The sequence below is a fragment of the Temnothorax curvispinosus genome, unplaced genomic scaffold (assembly GCF_003070985.1).
Source record: "Temnothorax curvispinosus isolate PA1 unplaced genomic scaffold, ASM307098v1 QBEX01010126.1, whole genome shotgun sequence".
NCBI classification, from domain to species: Eukaryota; Metazoa; Arthropoda; class Insecta; order Hymenoptera; family Formicidae; genus Temnothorax; species Temnothorax curvispinosus.
In genome coordinates this window covers 370039-387525 of record NW_020219906.1, presented here as the reverse complement: position 1 = coordinate 387525, position 17487 = coordinate 370039, and the positions used below count along the sequence as shown (strand labels likewise).

General features: G+C 41.5%; 2 protein-coding genes across 5 annotated transcripts; one reads left to right on the top strand and one right to left on the bottom strand.

Moving 5' to 3' along the window:
* Positions 1-2700: 2700 nt before the first annotated feature.
* LOC112459752 lies at positions 2701-11436 on the bottom strand. 2 transcript variants are annotated; one of them, XM_025024039.1, is made up of 5 exons: positions 10983-11436; positions 9991-10058; positions 8795-9805; positions 8314-8643; positions 2701-8247 (listed from the first exon to the last, which is right to left on the bottom strand). In XM_025024039.1, the coding sequence occupies exons 1-5, from the start codon at positions 11398-11400 to the stop codon at positions 5755-5757; spliced, it is 4320 nt and encodes a 1439-aa protein (XP_024879807.1). In that variant the 5' UTR covers positions 11401-11436; the 3' UTR covers positions 2701-5754. The 2 variants fall into 2 exon arrangements, with proteins under 2 accessions (XP_024879807.1, XP_024879808.1); XM_025024040.1 differs by lacking the exon at positions 10983-11436 and adding an exon at positions 10149-10503.
* A 1487-nt stretch (positions 11437-12923) lies between these two features.
* LOC112459771 (protein SET) lies at positions 12924-16819 on the top strand. Of its 3 annotated transcripts, none has more exons than XM_025024080.1 (5): positions 12924-13342; positions 13866-14055; positions 14214-14410; positions 14524-14776; positions 14867-16819. In XM_025024080.1, exons 1-5 carry the CDS (start codon positions 13088-13090, stop codon positions 14914-14916), a joined length of 945 nt encoding a protein of 314 aa, XP_024879848.1. In that variant the 5' UTR covers positions 12924-13087; the 3' UTR covers positions 14917-16819. The 3 variants fall into 3 exon arrangements, with proteins under 3 accessions (XP_024879848.1, XP_024879847.1, XP_024879849.1); XM_025024079.1 differs by having other exon boundaries at positions 14205-14410; XM_025024081.1 differs by having other exon boundaries at positions 14205-14410; positions 14901-16664.
* Positions 16820-17487: the final 668 nt, after the last annotated feature.

Sequence of the window (17487 nt, the reverse complement as noted above, 5' to 3'; positions counted from 1 at the left end):
TGAGGGGACGGATACCTGGCGACCTGGCGACCTGGCGTTGGCGTACGCGCGTAATGGAATTTATGGACGTTGTATCTATTTCCTCTTCCTCGATACGGTTCTATCGGTCTATCCTCGTAGGAAGTGCTCGACGTCTCCTGGAAGACGTGCAAGACGTGCAGGCGTCAGAATGCATGTCTAATACGGATGATTACAGGCAGACTCGCCGGGAACACGGGAGAGTGGAGACCCGAGTGACCAGAGTTCGTTTTGACCAAAGTAATTTATTTGTTTCATTAAAAACTTAGACGTTGGAATGCGACTTCTACACGTGTGACGGGTATAATATGTAAAACTAAACGCTACGATATTTATATTTATAACTATATGCTTATTTCTTTACGCGTCCTCACTGGTCAACGCAAATATATATCGTGTATATGAGTTAATAGAATAATAGCCGTTGTGATATATACACACATATGCATACGTACGTATACGTACGCATGTATACGTGCGTATATTGTTCGATAGCGATACGTAAACCTCCAATGCGCCAACTACCGCGTGCTGTTCCCTCCTCCCGCTACATTGATTTTTCTTTACAAGCGAACGTTCGATTATCCAAGTCGGGACACGATACGCACGCAGAATACAATGAGCGACGGACAGGCGGAGAGAGAAATACACCTTGTAAGTTACACTCACTCAAGTTTGTAAGCCACTCCGATTATTAACATCATGACGTGGCACGATTTTGGAATTTGTGTACGAGAATATTTAAGTGAACCGTCGCAGTCAAACTCTTCGAGTTTGAAACTCTTTCTTCACACGTAGCTCTGCGATTAGCATCCTGTCCCGACGTTTCATTCACGTCCCGGCTCATCGCATCGCATCGCATCGCATACATACCGAGGATCTAGGGCTATATTTACAGAAATGTACAATTCCGCCCGAGCGAAAGTTTTTTTCGGTGCACGATTTTGCCAAGTCGTCGCCTCCCGTTTTCTCCCGGTCCCTCAGGATTCCCGTTGCGTCGTAGGCAGGTCATCGTTTTACATAATTATCTGAATTATCTCTTTACGTATATGTCTATCTCTTTTTCAATTTCTTTTTATACAACGCCGCGCGACGTTGTAACGGCGACTCTGAGGGATCGGTCGATCGTATACCAGCGAGGCGATTATCGAAATTGAAAGTACTTTCAGGCTAGGGGTGAGTTGCAGGGACAAATCATCCCATCCGCGGCACAAATCAGAGAGGGTAAGAAAGAGAGATTACCGGACAAAATCCAAAATGGGATAAAATCTACCACTCTTCACTTCTCTTTTTTTAGATCTCCAAGTATTGCAAAACGTATTTCTCGCTTACGTTTAGAAACTAATGACACTCTATACCTGTTAACGTTTGTTTCAATAAAAGAAAAGATGAATCGTGGACTTGGATATCGTTTAGTCTATTTCGCGATACCTATTCTATATATACGCATAGTTTGAGACAGATTTATTTGAACGGAGTGGCCAACTTGACCGATATCTCTCAACGTCTTATCGATGTTACATTTTTTATTCTTCATTTTTACCGACACAAGAATACGAATGATTTCACAATCGTCGACCCACGGTAAAACGATATATTTGCATCTCGTTAGACGCGTTTTTTAAATTTTTGTATTGTTATACGTGTCTCTCAGAGTTGTTAAACATCAGACGATTATTCAATGTGAGAAAAGTCGGTCAAGTCGGCCACTGGATTCGCTTCGCATTATCGAAATTATATACTGCTTTTTTCCGCTCGAACGAAAGAAACGTGTTTGTCGCGAATGTCGGATTCACGATCATCGATCCGAGCCTTGTTTTACGACAGAAAATCACGTACGCGGGTCACACGGTATGATTGCACTTTTCCGTTTAACTGATGTCGAGATTTTGTACATTTAACACGGTAGGTCTATCAACAAGGGAGAATACTATTCCTAAACACAAAGGCCGCGAGACGTCAAACGCGACGCGCGTCAATTTATCGAGCCTATTCTTTTTAGCAGCACTTCGTTACGCTTCCTGTATTTGAACTAAAATAAGAGCACAGAGTCAGGCTCCTCGAAGAAGGGGAAGAACGGAAGAAAATTCTGCAACGAAAGCATAGCAGCTACAAAGAATAGATCCATCGACGTATAGACCATCTCGTTTCTCCGATAAAAGAAAGTTTGCAAATATTATCTCTCTCTCTCTCTCTCTCTCTCTCTCTCTCTCTCTCTCTCTCTCTCTCTCTCTCTCTCTCTCTCTCTCTCTCTCTTCTGCTTAACTCTTGGCAACACTAGAAGGGCCGACTGCCAAGGTATACTCTTTTGATTTTTCAACTCTGCCCCTCTTACTCGTATTCTGAATTAATGTAAATTTTAGTTTAAACTCTGCTCTATATTATTTATTCCAAAAATTATATATCCGTCTACCCTTCTAGTCTCAATCCAAGTCCTCTGCTCTTCTATAATTAAACAAGTGTTTTTCACTAACTTGTCAGTATATCTATTTTGGTTTTCTTAATTTAATACTCGCACTACGGTCGGGATTTTCGAAGAAACTCTGGCCGTGCCCTTTGTTTAGCACGACGAGACTTCTCGACGAGACCTAGACTAATTCCAATCAATATCTTACAATTATTTACACAAGTGTCTACAGTACAATCTACAAGTCTTTTTCGTGAAAGAAAACTTTCTCATTGTTACTCTCCCTCTTTTTATTTCTCTCTTTCTACCTCTCAAAAATTTGCACGCGCGATGAAACGTTTTTGGAGCGAAAGCAACACGTCGATACGTTCGTGTTAGTCGTGGCTGATAAAAATTTACACGCTCTACTTGTACATACACACGCATATACGCATATACGCACATACACATACACACGCACACATACGCATGTGGAAATCAAAATTTATCTTTATAGATTGGGTAAATGATCGATGATAACCGGTATAGGTTTACTGCGAACAGAGCGAAGGCACCTTAAAATATCAAGTGGCGTATTTAGTATCCAGCACCTATGATTATTTAGTTTCACCGTTACTGCTTCGAGTGAATAGTCCGGGGGAGTTTGGGCTCAATCGTTAAGAGGAGAATTCTACATCCTGACTCGAATTTCAAAAAAGTATTGCCACGTGATCCCAGTCACTCTCCTTATGGGAGGGACACGGATACGGATCATTCTGTTTTCAATTTGGTCCTTTTTATTTCACGGACGCACCCGTTCGGTGTTTTTCTTAAGTAATTATCCGCTTGTCGAATTTTCGTCGCGAGTTTTGCTTTCTCGTCTCGTTCGTCTCGAGCGTGAAAACGAACTTTCGGAAAAGAGTAGTCTCCGGGATAGAAAAGTGTCTAAAAAGAAGTCTCTCTCTGTGGTGGGCGAATGGAGGCGAATAGGTTCACCTTTGATGATCTCATCGGATCATTGCTGACTTTAGGCACCTACGATTCTATGGAACTAGAATTTATGCAATTTTACACACACTCCATCGTTAACGCTCGAACGATTTTATACAGTAGATCGCGTGCGTGTATTCTCCGCGATCGCAGATTACTACAGACGTACGCACCTGTTATCTGTGTACACTTTCGTCGTACTCAATTACCCAATAAATACATTCTTATCTTTTTACTCATTTCGTTCTTGGCTTCTTTTGCGAGGAAAAAAAAAAGGAAGAAAGTTGCTTACGCTGCTACAAACCTATCTATTAAGAAGTCACATTACAACAAAAATCTGCGGTTGAAATTAATGTAACGCAGATACAACTGAAGATCAAAGTAAATCTTTTTTATTTCTCGACTTACAAGTTTTTTCTCTCGGTTATATTAAAAACGTAACGTGAAGGCACTAATATAAAGTGAAGTGAGAATGAAATAGCTATGTTAGCTAGAAACGGGTTTACATGTATAACGAAAGCGTAACACAACGTATACATCGACATTTTTATTAATGTCTTTCTTATATTAGAATCATAACGTATATCATGCTAAATATGACGAACTTACAAAATAATAAAATATACGGCGAACAATATAATCATTATTGTGTATGTACACTGTTGTAACGAAACATGTAGGAGAGTATTTATGAAGGAAAGAAAGAAACTTGTCGCAAACGCGAAGCACATAAAATATATGCAGAGTTCTGTCAAAATTCGTAAAACTTGATTTTTCTCTGTAACGTTTAAATGCAGAAATTGTCAATCGTTTCATCGGCGTGTCGTCGAAATCGATTGTTAATAGATAGATTTTTAGATAATCGATTGTTTTTAGAACGTTCCTGTGTTGTGTATTCGGATAGAGAAAATATCATTAACATTTACGATGTCTGTCACAATATTTCACTGTCAAATCATTTCTTTCATCTGCGAAGGCGATGAGTTTGTACGTCTGTTAGTATGGTTTTAAAATGACTTAGCGAGGAAAAAAAAAAGAGAGAAAAAAGGACTTTTCCGATTAACTGAAATATATTATTTTATGTCCCTCGTGAAAAGATGTAGGGATCGGCGATATACCTAGTACTATCCACCAACTAGCGCGTTAAGATATTCTTCTACTTAGCTATTACTGGGTAAGATAAACTCTCAACAGATAATAAGTGATATTATCAAGTCAGTAATCTTTCGCGACAGTTTTGCGATGTGTATACCAAAAGTCGCGTGCAAAAATGTTTCCTTATTCTATGCTCAGTTCCTTAATTGTTAAGTTTTATATATATATATGTACAAGATGTCTTATTCCTCAAGACATTCTACATATCTATATGAAATATAAATAAATATTTATATTTTATGTGACATGCAGACGATCTACATATTATATAAGATATAAACATTCGATTATAGCACAAATCATAGTCGTGCTATCAAGAATTGCGAAAAGAGTACGGCCGCATCAATTGGGAAATCGCGATGAAGTTTCCTTAGTATGGACTTGTTTTTATGTTAGCGCAGAGTGGCCAATAAAAATCGTTATAAATAATTTACGCGTAGAATAACGCATATAAATAACTTAAGCAAGCTCTCCGCGTGGTGAGATATGATTCTCGGAAAAGGAAATAATATTTTAATCTATGTACAAGTACACACAGCTCCGTTATTAATTGGGATCAATTTTCGCGATCACAAATTTGTACAAATTCCCTTTTCCTACGCCGCTCATTTGGTCGTCTATATACTATAAATATTAATTTTAATTCTCTCAGCAGTGTATGAGACGTCCGGATTTCTTTCGTAGCAAAATAATTTTTGCGATCCTGGTATCGGAGGGTGTTATGTGTATATATGTCGCAGGGATTTCTTGTTTAATTCGTTATTTTTTTTGCAAAATCCCTAAAAAAAAAAAAAAAATTACAAGAAATTCCTGCGACATATATATGTGTATATATACTTTCTAGAGAACAATACTACTTCTCGTATTGTTAGCTTCTCTGTTCGAGACTAAGGCGGTATGTGTGTCTGTGTTCCAATTTATATGTATGTATATGTAGTCGCGGGAAGAAGGATGAAGGTAGCAAACTCTCTCTCAATCAAGTGAAGGTTCTATCTCTCGTCTTTGGATTGAATCACGGCGATCTCTACTTTGGTAAAAGTACATCTCCCGTGGTCTATAATTTATTCCGTCGTCCCTCACCTCTCGCGCGGGATGAGGATACAATTAGAATTCGCGTTCAAGTAAAACACCGGTTTCGCTCCGCCGCGCGCGGATTCACGCCCTTAAACAACGGATTGTACTACAGTCGCCAAAAAATCACCTTTTCACGTAGTCGACACAACAGTGTTCGTCGGCGACAGATGCGTCGAACTTGTCGTCGTTGCTGTTGTGTTCGTCGTCGTCGTCGTCGTCACCATTGTCGTGCTCACCACGCTGCTCACCTGCGCACTCGATTCAAAGGTTCGCACGCTCGAGTCCTTCTCCAAACATGGTCTCTTCGCCTCCTTGTGCTCGCCGGATGAGCTGGGTTTCCGCTTGTGCTTCGAGCTCGAAGAGTGGGAGCGACTCGACGTCGCGTGGCCGTCCTTGCTGGCGTTACTGCCGGACGACCGCTTCTCTCCATGCCTGTGACCAATGCAATGGCATTTCTTTCTCCTATCCTCCGATTTCTTCTCGACGTTTTTCGAGCCAACCCGCTCAGATTTTTCAACGACGGGGTAACTGTGCGACAGTCCAGGAATGCTCGGAGCATCATCCTTGTTGGCGTCATCGGATACTTTAGATTCGGATTTCAACTGGTGAGTGGGACTCCGATGGTGATGTCGATCGTGCTTTCGTTCTCGTCTCTCGTGGTCCCTTCTCTTCTTGTGCCTTCGCTCTCTGCAATCCTTCTCGTCCCTGCATCTGCATTTTGATTTCGAGTGCGCCGTGCCGTGAGATTCGGACGGTTTCGGCGAGTTCTCATCACTGCTGCCGTTTCTGCTGTTGCTGTGTCTTTCGTTCTCGGTAGACGGAGACGTGGAGGATATCACGGACGAGGAAGAATACGAAGAGACGCCGGTCGTCGTCGCTGTCGAATTCTCGCTGCCTGGATTACCGTCGGTTGCAAAATCGCCGATTTTCTCGTTTTTTGCTCTCTCCTTTGCTTCGTCTTCCGCCATTTCGATCAACGCCTTAACAGCATTTTCTGTCGCGCATTCCATTTTCGATGTAAATGCCAACATGGTTTCTATCTCGAGCAAGTTGCAGTATCTCAGTTTTGCGGCGTCATCTTTGCACCATTGATCGGCGATCTCAAAGCTTTCCTTGCGGATCTTCTCTATCACCTCCTTGGAAGCCTCCGAAACTTCGGTGCGCAGCGACTGGCACACCTCTTCGACATCAGTCTTCGATTTGTAAATAGCTATCTCCAATGCCCTGTCTACAACCTCGGTGGCGTACGTTTTAGCAACGTTTTGCCGCTGCATCAATAATTCGTCGTCGAGAACAATCGGAGAAGTGTCGCCGATCCCAGGTGTGTCTCCCGACAAAGACAATTCTGATCCGCTCAATCGTCTCTTAGTCTCTTTTAAGGAAGACGAACTATCAAACTTGGAAACCATTCTCGCTACTACTACACCGGTAGCGTTTTCTTTACTGGATACACTCTTACTTTTGTCTCTCTCATGATGACCACAACGATGATCCAACTTGTGACCGTTGCTATCATATTTTTTCTTCTTGCAGGAGTGACAGTTGTCAGAACTGCTACCGCTGCTACTATGCGTGTGATGACTGCTCGATTTCTCGCTGCTGCGACGACGATCCTTATGTTTCTTCTCGGATCTCTTCTCATCCCTCTTGTCGTTGCTCTGCTTCTGTTCGTTGGTTTCACTTTTGGACGATTTAGTGCTACCAAATGGATCCGTTGACTGATTGTCGCTACCCTCTTCCTTATCCTTTCGTTTGAGCGACGAGTGCCTGGAGTGATGTCGACTCTTACGATGTTTCCCGTGCTGATCGGATTTCTTCAGATTACCCTGATATTCGGCCGCTCTTTCCTTCGCCTTCTCGAGAGAATCGATCGACAGTTTCTGCTCTAAACGTTGCCGATTCGTATTCTCCTTCTGCTCGTCGCCTATACCGACAGCTTCCAGAGGCTTTTTCTCCTTAATACGATGAGCAGACTCGTTTACTGCGCGAGTGTGTCTGATGCTCGTACTATGCTGCGATTCTGGATAATACTGCTTCAGTCTGATGTGCCAAGCAATACTCGAGACGGCCGAAACCGTCCTGAATTGGTGGATGATATTGCGTGGTAGAAAATATATGTCGTTGTCATAAAGATTTATCTTGGCGTAACGGACACCTTGTCGACGCAATTGATTCAGCTTTGCATCTTCCACCCACTGTACGCATTGCGATATCGGTGGCTCGTGCAAGTCCAGCTGTAGCTTCTCGACAAGTTCAGTGAAGTCACCCGCGTAAAAGGCCACGACATCCTTTGTGATCCTATTATATTGGGACGCCTGGCCACCGTGGACGGCTTTCAGCACGCCAACTGCCGCTGTAGTCATCCTGTCCAATCCATGGCCGACGTGATCGGCATGTGCCTTTGTACGATCCTCGAACATGTATTCTCGAGCCTCACTAAGCCGTGGTAGATATTGCAAATTTCTCAATTCGTTAATGCCCGTCCTACGTCGTTTATACGGGCTTTTGTTTATGTCGGCCGTTGGTACTAGTTGTTCGCCCGGTCGAATCCACAAGATAGGGCCGTCGTTTGATTCTTGCGGCGTATCCATCTTTACAACGGACAGAGGTCCCCAAGGCATTGTCTAGAATACGACACGATTACATTAGCAAATGTATAACAAATATGTGGATTTACACGATGTACTTACCATTTTTAGAAATGGATTCTCTTCTAATTTTTGCAGTAGATCCGGAAAATATCCACCGACTTCTTCGTGAACAGTGCCCACCAGACTTATTTGGTGCAACGGCCCGTATCTAATAGTACCGTTACTATAAGCTTTACAAACTTGGTCTTTGTATTGAGCCATTGTGGTTGTTTCTATGTCGCTGTTTCTACCCAATACTCCATTTTTTACAGTTAACGTGGGATAATTATTCGCCATATAGTCCAGAAGATCAGGTAGGTATGCAGCTGCATTATGTACTATGCCCATAACATGATGAGCATTTCCATTTTCATCTTCGCCGAAAACCACCTAGGAAATTTAAACAGATTTCATTATAAGAGTCCACCGTGCGTGGAACTGAAAGAGCTTTGATGCGGTTAAAATCACGAAGCTACAAAGCTACTTGAATTTATTTCATTATTATACATATATACAGCATTGAGTCGCATTTACGACGTACCTTGAAGTACTCCTGCGCCAATTCTTGCATTTGTTCATTCGTTAAAATACCAATTTCATCCTGAAACATATGGACAACTGTCGCACCACCGTTAGGATACGTTTCTATATGGATGAATTTTTTGTACTTTAGGCCTTCTAACAATTCCTTTTTCGTCACCGGATTGTTTAGCATCTTGTAGTTTTTCGTCTGTAGATTTAACCTTAGGTTTTCATTGACAGACTTTGAGAATGGGAGAACCTTGCTGCTCAACGAGGATAAAATGTGACGATCCCGTTTACATTGTACACCAATGCTAGCTCTTTTTATTCCTTTGCGTTTGACACACCGTGAACAATATCGTCTATCTTCCTTCGAGCGTTTCTCTCTTGAAGACGAATAGGTTTTTGAATGCGAACTGGAAGATGGATTAATAACGGAATCTGTGGTTTTGTCTTGGGACACTGCTGCCAATTCTGTTCTACCCGGCTCTGCTGAAAACGTATCTTCTACCCATTCGGATTTAACCGTTTCAAGTTCTTCTTGCGAATCTATGGGCTCTTTCTTAATATCACGAGGCTCTCTTGTCAATTCCCTGTCTGTGATATCTTCCTGTCCGATAGCATCTTGCTGTTTGCTTGATTCTGTTTTTGTAACGCCAACTTGTGAGTCGCTTATCTTCTTTGGCGATGGACAAAACAGATTCTCAGTTACTTTATCTATACACGTGACTGCACCACTATCGGTGTTCTCTTCGTTATATTTTGCCGTATCCATGATAACTGTAGAATTCGCCGACATCATACTGATGGGAAATGTCGTATCTGGACTACGAGGATCAGGACTGACAGAAACTCTTGGAGGATAATCAGGACTCCTCGGACTACCGATCACTTCGCCATTACTTTGCGGGCTTTCCCCTAACTGTGGTGTATTGTTGGAGAACGTCACGCATCCTTCTAATTTCGTTTTTGTGGATAACACGTGTACATCTCCAGACAACATTGTGTCGTTGTTACGTGTGGAATCAGTCTAAACAGGAAACAGTTATTTATAAAATAAAGATTACCTTGGTAGCGTCATTTCTACGGTATAAATAAATATAAGAACTGCTTTGTGCCAGTGGTATGTATCACAGTGTAGAATGTGCATAATAATAATATAAAAATATATATAAATATAAAAAAAGTACTTAACAAAAGTTGTGCGATACCTACATGCGCAATATGTTCAACTGGTTCCTTAACAGTTTTTACTACATCATTGTTGCAATGATCTGCACTTCCTGTATCAAACATATACCATTCCATTTAGTGATGTGTAGTAAATCTTATTATAAATTATATCTCAATTTTATAATTATTATATAACATACGATATGTCAGGGTGATGGGTGGCTCCATGTGAGGTGAGAATGATCAACTAGTTAGTAAATACCCAGATTTGAACCTGACCTGGGACCGTCCCACATATACTTGGATTTTATACGAAGTTGGAAGAAAAATTGAAGGTTTTGAGAGAAGAAGGATGAGATAAATGTACCCATCTTAGAAACATGTTTCGATTATGTAAAATGTATGCAACGTATAACACGTTTACATTTAAAACTTGTCTATCTTATTCTTCTATGGAAAAAATTCTATTTTTAAAAACACGTATTAAACTCAATTCTTGTTCTTGTATTAGCAGCAAAAATAACTTTTTCATTCATGCTGTTTTATTTGAAATTAATAAATTAAAAAAAAAAAAAAAATAAACTCAAATATCTAGTAACATTTCAACCAAGACACATACAAGTTAATTTTTATTTAACCCAGACTTTTATATGTTTAAAATAAATTTAAAACACGTAAGTATAAATTATTAAAATATAAATATAAATTGTTAATATAAATAGACTTAATAAATATATCCCCTGGCAACAATTTTTTTGTACGTGCAACTTACGAACATAAATGTTATATATCGTCAAATCTAACGGAAATTTACTTTGATCGTAACTCAACTACAGTTTATCTGTGTTGAATACATCCTACGTATTGGAACATTGGAATGCAAAGCTTCACAGCTAGCTGTCAGACTACGAGGATAAACACATCCTGGCATTTCGAAGGACATCAAAGATATCAAAGAGCTGCTTGCAAGCCGGTCGGTTGAAAATATCTCCCAAGGGTTTCGCGCGACAACTAATAACACGGAAGAAGATTACCGTCTGGCTCTCCCGGAAGACAAGCGGTGTCGTCCAGGTCACTACCATGGTGAGACATGCTGCGCCGTTGGGGGGACGGCTGCTGCGTTTCGTTGTCGGGCTCGCTGCTCGCGACCAGGTCAGCAGCCACATCACCAGACGAGCTTGCGAGGGCCGTGCCCGTGTCTCTCGGTAACGCGTGCCCTTCCGTGTTCCCGTGAAACGGTGACGCTGCAGGGAGATCCGTGGGCGTCCTCGGCGAATGACGCGCGGGATCGCTCGCACGTACGTCCGTCCCCTCGACGACGGGACGCGACGCCGTCCCGGATGACGTGACGCTCCCTGCTTTACTCCCAACTGACTCGGTTGCCCGCTCGCTCGTATTATTTACATCACATCCTACGTTTGACACGATACCCGCACCGTCCTCGGATGCCATCTTGGTTCCGTGAATTGCCGTGAGCCGTGAGCGACATCCCGGACGCGGCGATAGGCGATACTACGCGGCCGCCGATTGGCGATCGCGCTCGCCGGCGGCGGCGCGCGCCGACCGCCATTCGCCCGCGCCGACGCCGAAGAGTGGGGGCCGCGCCAGTAGACTGGGCGGTTCTATCAGTACGAGAGACGAGCGGACAGCGGATGAGGGACATTTTTATCCGCCGGAATCTTCGATCTCCGCGACTCCGCGATATTTTTCCATTTCTGTCGCCTACCACCTACCACCTACCACCTACCGTCGTCAATTGTCACGCCGGGATTGAAGCGCGACGGCGACGGGAGGACTAGAGGCGTGAGAACCGCGTGTCATTGCCCGCGAGGATCAGCGTGGATTTCCGGTTGTCCCGGTTGTCGCGGACGCTCGAATCTCGAATCTCGAAAGCGTACTTCCGAACGGAACAAATGAGTCAGTGCACTCAGAGTGCCAATAACGAGAATTCACAAAAAGTCAATTTTTTTTTAAACTGCAATAATACATTTTCACTATCGCGTTACTGTTTATCAGGTTTATCTCATTATATTTTCTTAGTGCTATGTTGATTTTTGAAAGTCCACAAATCCGCAGACTTAAAATTGCAAGAATTCTTGAAATTACATTTCTTGGAATTTTGATTAGCGCCATCTCTAACATGAATTTATTCTACTGGTTCTACTTTTGTGATTTGTCGATTTCGGGGAATCAATTTTATCGGTAATAAATGTCGGCAATCCAAAAAAAATATTATCAGTAGCTGATAAAATTAAAAAAATCGGACTGCAAAATTAGAATTTGCTCATTCTGATTATTTCAATCTTAGCATGCCTTGCCTTAAATTTTAAGGGTCGACAGGAGTAACACTACCGACCTCTGTCGGGTTGCTTAGCTGCGAGTCCGTATTTTATTTATTATAAATTTTTTAAGAGCCAAAATGGAAAATCCGGCTCTGTACCAGCTTGCGGCTGATCTTACTGATTAAAACGAGCATAAGTGAAATGAGATTCGTTAATTAATTTGGCTAAAATTTGGGACAAGCCGTTCCTAAGCAGCTTTGCAGCTCTAAGCAAGCCTGCAAAGCTGCTTAGGAACGGTTTGTCCCAAATTTTAGCCAAATTAATTAACGAATCTCATTTCACTTATGCTCGTTTTAATCAGTAAGATCAGCCGCAAGCTGGTACAGAGCCGGATTTTCCATTTTGGCTTTAAAAAAATTTATAATAAATAAAATACGGACTCGCAGCTAAGCAACCCGACAGAGGTCGGTAGTGTTACTCCTGTCGACCCTTAATCACCGATTTTCCATTTCCATTAAACGGATTATTGCTCTTATAATTCTCCACGATTTAATTGCATTGGTGCGATACGGACTTAACGGAATATAGGGGAATATGCATTGGCCTATCTAGACGATTCGCGGTTCATGGCCGCTTTCGCAGTCGCTTGCGCGCCGCGCACCCTGGCGGCTGGCGCAAGTGGCGCAGCGCGCACTCGGCACTCGGCATCGGCGTGACGGGAGTGGACGAGTGGACGGTGGACGCCGGACGGGAGCGGAACGCGTACCGCGTACGGGAAATAAACAGAGTGCGGCGTGTAGCGTGCAGCGTGTAGTAGTGGTGGCGAGAGAGCGCGCGTTTAAGACAGTTTAAGAATCATGTCGTCGTCGAGCAAGAAGGCCAAGGAGCTGGAGGATCCGGGCTCGGGCGAGGGGGACGCCCGTGATTACGACGTCGAGATACAGAAGACCCTCGAGGAGATCGACGGCTGTCAGAATCAAATCGATGGCCTGAACGAGAAGGCCAGCGACGAGATTCTCGAGGTCGAGAAGAAGTATAACAAGCTGCGCAAGCCCTACTTCCAGAAGCGTAACGACATCATCAAGAGGATACCCAACTTCTGGGTCACCGCTGTATCCTTTTTCAGGCCGACGCCGCGCCCCCGCCGCGTTCCGCGTGCCGACAGCGTGAGATCGACGCGCGGCCGCGCGCCGTTTTGACGTTTCTCGATGGACTCGATGCCCCGACGGTGCCGGCGTCCGCCGCGCCGGCGACCACCGCCATCTTGCCTACTTGTGTACATACGTGCGTAAGCGTGTGTATATAGACGATTCCGCGTTTTAGTTTTACGATTATATATTTATTTCTTTTATATCGGTGACCGGCGTAACGCCACGCTTTCGGAGAATTTGCGCCACGCCGTTGTCAGCTCGCGGAAACGCGTGACGACGTGCCGATCTTTCGAGATTTTCACGTACAAGTCGGTAACGCCAAGCGTGTAGGGATCTTTCTGAATTGGAGTCACTTGGCACAAACTTTTGACTCTTGCATGGATTGTTTCGAACGATAAGATAGCGTTGATTGTTATTTTATTAACAATTATTATTTGTATCAAGAGATGATTTATGTTAATATTCTTCCTTACATAAAGTTTAGTTTGTAAACAACAAAGAAATAGCAGAAATATTGGAGGAAGACGAGGAAGACGCCCTAAGATTTCTAAACAAATTAGAAGTTGAAGAATTCGAAGATATCAAATCTGGCTATAGGATTAATTTTTACTTTGACGAGAATCCATATTTTGAAAATGACGTTTTAACTAAGGAATTTCATCTAGGATCTTCTGGTGAGCGCATTTTTTGTCAGCACTCGGCACTATTAACTCGATAATACGTAGCAAACCCCATAGTTACCCCCACGTATCTTAAAAACTGTGCGACGTGATGTAATTAAATCGAGTGTCATAGTTGCGATGAATCTCCTGCTGTTTTGCAGGAGATCCAGCATCTCAAAGTACGTCTATTCGTTGGAAAGAGGGTGCGGATTTAACAAAGAAAGCGAAAACCAAAACGCCGCTGAAAGGACGCAAAAGGCCACTCAAACACAGGTCATTTTTCGATTGGTTCACGGATCATGGAGATCCAAGCTCAGACGAGATAGCTGAACTAATTAAAGATGATATGTGGCCTAATCCATTGCAGGTAAACGCTTTACTTTAGAAATGTATTTAAATGTGGATATGTCGATGAGAGTCGATGTCAGAAAGTTTGGACATGCATTAATACGTTATTTATTATAATTTCATGGGTTTTAGTATTACCTGGCTCCAGATATAGATGTTGAAAATGGCATTGAGGGTGACGGCGAAGAATGCGAAAGCGAAGAAGAGGAGGAAGAGGAGGATGGCGCGGATGATGGTGATGAAGGTGGAGAAGGAGAGGAAGGCGATGACAGCATAGTGGTAGTCGAGGATGATGTCGATGAAGACGATGACGAGGACGAGGCTGTGAATGATGAGGATGACGGTGTCAATGAAGAGGATGATCTGTTGGTGGACGATGGTGACGGTAAGCGTTAAAACAAACTTTAAAATGAACGCGTTATTCTATGATACACGTTATTGTATGATTTGTATAATATCTGTATTATACAAGTAGACCCTCTGGGTCTATTTTATTGTAAATGTTTCAGAGGGAGAAGAACCTGAATAAAGTCAGAGTCTGATTTCTCATAACATCACACTCCACAAATACCGTGAAAAAAAAAGAAAGAAAAATGAATGAACGTGTGTGCACCGAATCAATCAAGAGCAGATAGTTTAGTGGACTAAAAATATTATGCCATATGAATAAATCTCAGGACACATTTTTTCTGAATATATGAATATAGAGAAGCAGAATTTAGGAGATCTAGACCCTTTCGATTGAGAACCTATGTATAAAAACACAGCATTTGTTAAGATATATTGAAAGTGGTTTGAAAGAGAGAGAGAGAGAGAGAGAGAGAGAGAGAGAGAGAGGAAAGGGTCTGGATTGAATTAGATAGGTTTCACCATTGCACTAAACCTGTATCGGAACGTAATACGACGTCCTCAGTTATATTCATATGGCCTAGTCGTCGTTCCCTTAAAATATGCGACAGAAAAATTGTCCGCTTGGTCTTTAATATCGCGGATTTTATCGATAAGTTAGGATAAAATAGAACGAGGCACTAGGTGGGGAGTTCCATTTGCTTTCTCATGATGAAAATTGTTCTTTAGACATGACTTCCAGAACGAGGTGTTTTAGATAGAATTTTTGAGAGTGACAACTGTATTTCCTCTCCGTACATCAAATACACGGACTTTTACACACGTGTCTCACTATTGAATAAAACGTGTAGAATAAAGATCCGATTAATTTTACATTGACGCATATTGTCTACTGTGGATGTTTTATCACTACTCGGGAAGTAGTGATAAAAAACTGTATTAATAATTCGTGATAATAATTTATTCATTTTATATCACTGTAGGTGCAGACTGTAACTAACTGTATTTTTATTTTATTTGACTTCTTTTTTATATAATTTTGTATTAATAGGTATATAATGAGAAATACTTGTAATGCCCCGTTTATAAGTTACATAAAAAATTTACACTATACACATGACATGATTATGACATAACATGATTTTTGGTTACTTATGTTACAATACTTACAATGTTGTCTCCAATAAACAGAAACACATAGATATTGTATATTCATGTGTTATTACAAAACTTTTACTTGCGACTGTTTGTTATCGATAGAACTATTGTTTTGTTATCGATATTTTAGCGATACAGAAATATGTTGCGCTCAAGGAATTATGTATAATTTTTCGATAAAAAATTGCAATATAAAATTGTGTACTTTATTACTCACGGATAAATGACAATGTGCTCTGTATTGAAATCCATTTTGATTAGCATTAGTTGGGTTACAATTATTCGAAGAATTCTCAAGTTTAAGTTGACGATATCACGAACTTGTCACACTCAAAAAAGAAAAATACTTTCATCTGGTCACACCTCGTTCACGTTCTTCCACACTTCGTGTCACGATTTACTCATATAAAGTAAGTGTTTCGCGAACATTTGTCACATTTGATACACACGTACTTCTAACGATGATTTCACTTTGCGAGATTATCGAATATTATATGGCAAAGGTGAAATCAACATGCAAAGTCGCGACGATACTCTTACATCTTCTATAATCGTCAGTAGAGAGAAAATAAGACACAAGTTGTCGGTTACACATTCGCATCAATAAACCGAATCTCGTTGGTTACTCTGCATTCTTCGAAGCATAGGAAGAAACAAGTACGTACTACATCTCGAATAGAAAGCGCTCGTAGTCGATTTGATAAGATAAGCTGTAATTGTCTAATTTTAGAATAAAGTACAACAGCGATATTTTTTAATTAAGGATATATATATATTCTCGTGTTGTTTTATTATTCCGAGATACGGTTCTGTCAGTATTTATTAGATTAATACGTGTTACCGCTAACATGTGTGAGAAAAGAAACGATTGTCAAAATTATAGAAATAATAAGACCAATAAGATTCGTATTTTACCATTAGACACCTGTGTGTTTATGTATATTATATTCATTAATACCTATTGACTCGATTCGTTGCGTCTTATGTGAGAAAAAAAATAGTTGGCCGGTTCTTTTGGGCAGCGGCGAGTTGTAATAAATTTGTCGTCGTGCATTCTTTCACGGAGATGCTATCCAAATTCGACTGTGTGAAAACTGCTCTCTATTTTTTTTTTGCCGTACGAAGAATAAAGAAACGTGTCAGCGAGGACGAGATGGGAGAACGCGAGAATCAAGTGTAAATCTTATTCACGTCGAGCGATGTGCTCGTGTTACGCAATCATGCAACAGATCAATCGAATAAAGTTGCTACTTTGATATACAAAGTTTGAGTTTTTATATTATTCATTAGTCTCGTAGATATAGAGATACGCATGTACGATATTCCACACCTGTCGCGAACGTTATTTAGCTGCCGCAATTTATTTCACGATGATAATTTGATATAATTAGACAGCCTTGGGACAATTTTGCCGTCACGTCGGAATTTCAAAGATCAGTATATCGTAGTCTTTGCGGAATTAAAATTGTTTACAATCAAACCAAGGAAAAACGCCGTAAAATTTTTTAATTTTTTTCAGGAAGGAATTGACAATCGCCCGAATCGCCGTTGGGTAATTTGAGTTCGTGGGAGCCGCGATCGCATAGCTGT

Excerpts from the sequence above, each read along its gene's own strand:
- LOC112459771 (XM_025024079.1), top strand. The coding sequence starts at position 13,088 with ATGTCGTCGTCGAGCAAGAAGGCCAAGGAGCTGGAGGATCCGGGCTCG. Across the intron at positions 13,343-13,865 it reads CCAACTTCTGGGTCACCGCT|TTTGTAAACAACAAAGAAAT; the intron begins GTATCCTTTTTC and ends CATAAAGTTTAG. Across the intron at positions 14,777-14,866 it reads GTTGGTGGACGATGGTGACG|ACCCTCTGGGTCTATTTTAT; the intron begins GTAAGCGTTAAA and ends TTATACAAGTAG.
- LOC112459752 (XM_025024039.1), bottom strand. The coding sequence starts at position 11,400 with ATGGCATCCGAGGACGGTGCGGGTATCGTGTCAAACGTAGGATGTGAT. Across the intron at positions 10,059-10,982 it reads TCTTCCGGGAGAGCCAGACG|GAAGTGCAGATCATTGCAAC; the intron begins GTAATCTTCTTC and ends TGTTTGATACAG. Across the intron at positions 9,806-9,990 it reads CAGTTGAACATATTGCGCAT|ACTGATTCCACACGTAACAA; the intron begins GTAGGTATCGCA and ends TTTCCTGTTTAG.